We start from the raw sequence: 3,831 nt of genomic DNA, 5'->3' as shown, positions 1-3,831 counted from the left end.
GAGAGCCACTGTCCTAACCAGAGTCCTGGGAATGTGGGAGTGCTGGAGGATCCTGCCACTTACAGTCATCCCTTGGAACCAAGTACAGAATGCAAGGGTTCCTCTGCCGGACCCGTGGCCTTGTGCGACTGGGCCAAACCAATCATGAGCAAAAGCAATATCCTGCTCAGATGAGCATGGCCGCCATTAGGGAAGGGTGGCAGGCTGGTGGCGAAGCTGGGCGAGGTGCTGAGACAATCCATGGTGTGAGATCAGGGCTTCATCCAGTCTGCAGCTCACTCACTCCATTCCTATCCAGGGCCACAAGTAAATCAGTGGGGAAGATGAAGCGTATACCATCTTTAGGAAACCTTTTAATTAGGGCTTACCAATGAGCCAAAAGAATAATGTCCCACAGTCATCCCCTTCCTGAGTGAGAGCTCGGCAACCATTTCTCTACTCTACATAAAACCCTGTCCTGGCCCAGCCCTTTTCTCTCAGTGGCAGAATCAGAAAACGCTTAACCTTAGCTTTTACTTTTACTTTATGGATGAGAAAACTGAAATGGCCTTAATGAAGCCAGTTGTTTCTTACAAAGCCATAGAAGATTTTAAAACTCTAAGTAATATAATATTTTTAGATTATAAAACTAAAAAGTACTTTTTCACATACAAATGAAACAAGAGTGACCAACTCACTTCTTGGGTCATATGTCTGTGGACCGTTCATTGCATTTAATTCTGAGATTTCTCACAAATTTGAGGGGTTTTAAATTTCCTCATGGGAAAATTAGGTGTAATTCAGCTCAAAATAACTTTCCTCATAGGGTCATTATAAAGATCCAAGATCAAGCCAGGTATGGTGGTGCACACCTCTAAACCCAATACTTGGGAGACTGAGACAGGAGGATCACAGGTTCAAGGCCAGTCCCATCAACTTACGAAGATTCAGCAACTTAGCAAGACCCTATTTAAAAAAAAAAAAAAGCCTCAGAGGTAAAATGCCCTGGGTTCAATCTCTAGTACCAAAAAACAAATAAACAAACAAAAACTAGATGGATCTCATACCTTTGTTCCTTCCTCAGGGACAGAGGAAGGCAAACCATGGACTTTGCACATGGTGACCTTCCCACCTGACCACGGGTCCAGCCAGCACTACCACAGCAAAACCTTTGTTTCTCGGGGCTTCTCTTGACAATGTACAGTCCTTTAGATAGAAAGGTGCCCATGCCAGTGGCACACTGTGGGCCACAGCAGTACTTTGTGCATTTGATGACATGTGTTTGTCTTTGGAATAGAGTTGGGACTGTGACCTCAGCTTAGAAAAATAAATATAATAAAAAGAAACCATAGAACAAGTCAAGAGAATGGAATTCTAATTCACCAGCTAGTTAGGCTAAAATTTGGATCTTCCGATGTCACCAAAGGAATCTTCATGGTACTTGTAATTACATGATATTCTTTCTCCATGTCTTCCGCTCCTCTGAATCTACAAAGGAGATAAATGTGCAGAGAAAGAAAAGACCAGACACAAAAATCCAGTTTGGGAATCACATATTATTTTTTAAAAAAGAGGAATTAAGACTATATACTGGACCAGTTGACCTTAGAGTCATTATGTGAGGCAAAGAAAACTATACAAAATGATTGACTGCAAGTCATATGATTATGATGTAGAAGTGATTATAGCTGAAAACAAGCTTCAAGGCTGGTATCTGAGAATTCTTGGCTCTGCCTATTGTGATACAATATATGTAAAATTGCATGTTGTCTCTGTGACATAATATAACAAACTCTCTGATGCAGTTTACTCTTGAAAGTACTGAGTGTTAGGTTGGGATTGGATGGCAAAACAGACATTAGGTTAGGTATACAGACACAGGGTATCTTCCAATTGGCTGTAATAAGGAATATTTAAAAGTGTCTATTTTAATTATATTGGCTATTTACATATGAATAAGGTAACAAAATGAAGAAATAAACTCATTGTGCCACCATCCTTCCGAGAGTTGCTTCTTAAATCTCAGCAGTAGAAGGTGACACATTTCTATCGCTGCAGGAAGGGAAATAAGCTGGTAAGTCAAAGAGCTGGTCCTGGCAAAAGGCTGGGCTGACTTACATGAAAGGAACCATGTATCGCTGTATGGGGCTCCCTGGGACCTGGAGTTGAGAAATGGGTCCTTGGAAAGTGCTTCTGATTGCATCCATGGACATTTAGCAAAAGAAGTTGCAAATCAATATTGTTTATTTTACTATGTTATTATTAGGACAAATCTTAGAAAGTTCCTAAGGGAAAAGCGTATCAAAGTATATCCCATTTATATTCTTGCTAAACATTGAAAGTGAGGCAAGAGTAATCTTTATATCTTCACCTTAGAAATTCTGTAGCACTAGGTAAACTAACTCCATAGATGTCTAACACATCTTTGCAGTTGGCTAGAATACTTGAGATCTGGACAGTTTGGAATTCATGAATTCTGACTGAAGTGGTCCAAGAGGCAGCATGTCAACAAACCCCATATCCTCTCCCGTATTTGTTTGGTCCTCAAGCCATAAATGATGGGGTTCAAGGTAGGTGGGATGATCAGGTACATGTCAGCTAATAGCACTTGAATATGCAAGGGCACCATGTCCTGCCCTAGCCAAGCTATATAGATGGATACCAACCCTGGTAGGTAGAAGAGAGCCATGACCCCCACATGGGAGCCACAGGTGCTTAATGCCTTCCACCGAGCATTTTTGGAGGAGAGACCAAACACTGCCTTGAGAATCAAGTTATAGGAGGCAGCAATGAAGGCTACATCAGAGCCCACAATAATAGAAGAAGCAATCAGACTGTAGAGACTGCTGGGCATGGAGTCAGCACATGCTAACTTGGCCACAGCCATGTGTTCACAGTAGGAATGGAGAACTACATTGGAGCCACAGAAAGGCAGATGAGTCAACATCCAACTCAGTGGAGTCATGGATATGAAGGCTCTGGATACAATGGCCACAATCATCCCCAGCATCACTTGAGGGGTGAGGATTCTCTGGTAGTGCAGGGGCTTACAGATGGCCACATAGCGGTCAAAAGCCATGGCCAGAAGCAGCCCTGTCTCCACAGCTGTAGTTGTATGGACAAAGTACATCTGAGTAAAACAAGCATTGAAGCTGATGGAGCTGTGTCCCGAGGAAAAGATGCTCACCATCTTGGGTACCACAGAGGAGGCCATGACAAGGTCCACAGCAGCCAGGACACACAGGAAGCAATACATAGGCTCTTGCAGAGTGGAATCCAGGTAGATGACAGTCACAATGAGGGTGTTTCCTAGCAGGGCTATGGTGTACATGGCACTCAGTGAGATGGCCAGCCAAAGATAGGAAGACTGCAAACCTGGAATGCCCACAAGGAAGAAGGCGGCAGGGGTTTCCACTGTGTGGTTGTAGAGTGGCACCAGCATCCCAGGAGAGGCTGCTTTCTGTTAATGTAAAAAGTGATGTAAAGAAAGATGTAGTCTGGTCAGCTTTGTTCCTATCTGTAGTATTGATGAAGTCTGATATATTCTCATATTAGTAGTATTCTCAGGATCAAATAAAGCTGACTTATGAAGAAGTTCTTCTGTTCCAACTTTGCATTCTTCTCAAGATTCTTTCTCTTACTAACTTCTATTCACTGATCAAGAATCAGCTCTTGGGTTTCCTCCTTTGGGAAGTCTTCTCTGCTCTCTCTTCTCTGATCCATCATGAGACATGCCCAAGGTTAAATGATGTCCCTTTCTTCTGCACTTCTATGAAATCTCCCATTCTGAAAGCTCGGGTACCTAAACTGACAATTCCAATACCCTACCTATGACTTTATTGTATGCATTTA

General features: G+C 42.6%; 1 protein-coding gene across 1 annotated transcript; it reads right to left on the bottom strand.

Moving 5' to 3' along the window:
• Positions 1–2,446: 2,446 nt before the first annotated feature.
• On the bottom strand, positions 2,447–3,421 carry LOC308258879 (olfactory receptor 52I2-like; the record flags this gene model as incomplete). The annotated part of the gene is made up of 1 exon (XM_080689497.1): positions 2,447–3,421. One exon carries the CDS (start codon positions 3,419–3,421, stop codon positions 2,447–2,449), a length of 975 nt encoding a protein of 324 aa, XP_080545623.1.
• Between the last annotated feature and the right edge of the window lie 410 nt (positions 3,422–3,831).

The sequence above is a fragment of the Muscardinus avellanarius genome, assembly GCF_963383645.1.
Source record: "Muscardinus avellanarius genome assembly, chromosome: 1".
NCBI lineage: Eukaryota > Metazoa > Chordata > Mammalia > Rodentia > Gliridae > Muscardinus > Muscardinus avellanarius.
This window is presented reverse-complemented; position numbering and strand designations above follow the sequence as displayed.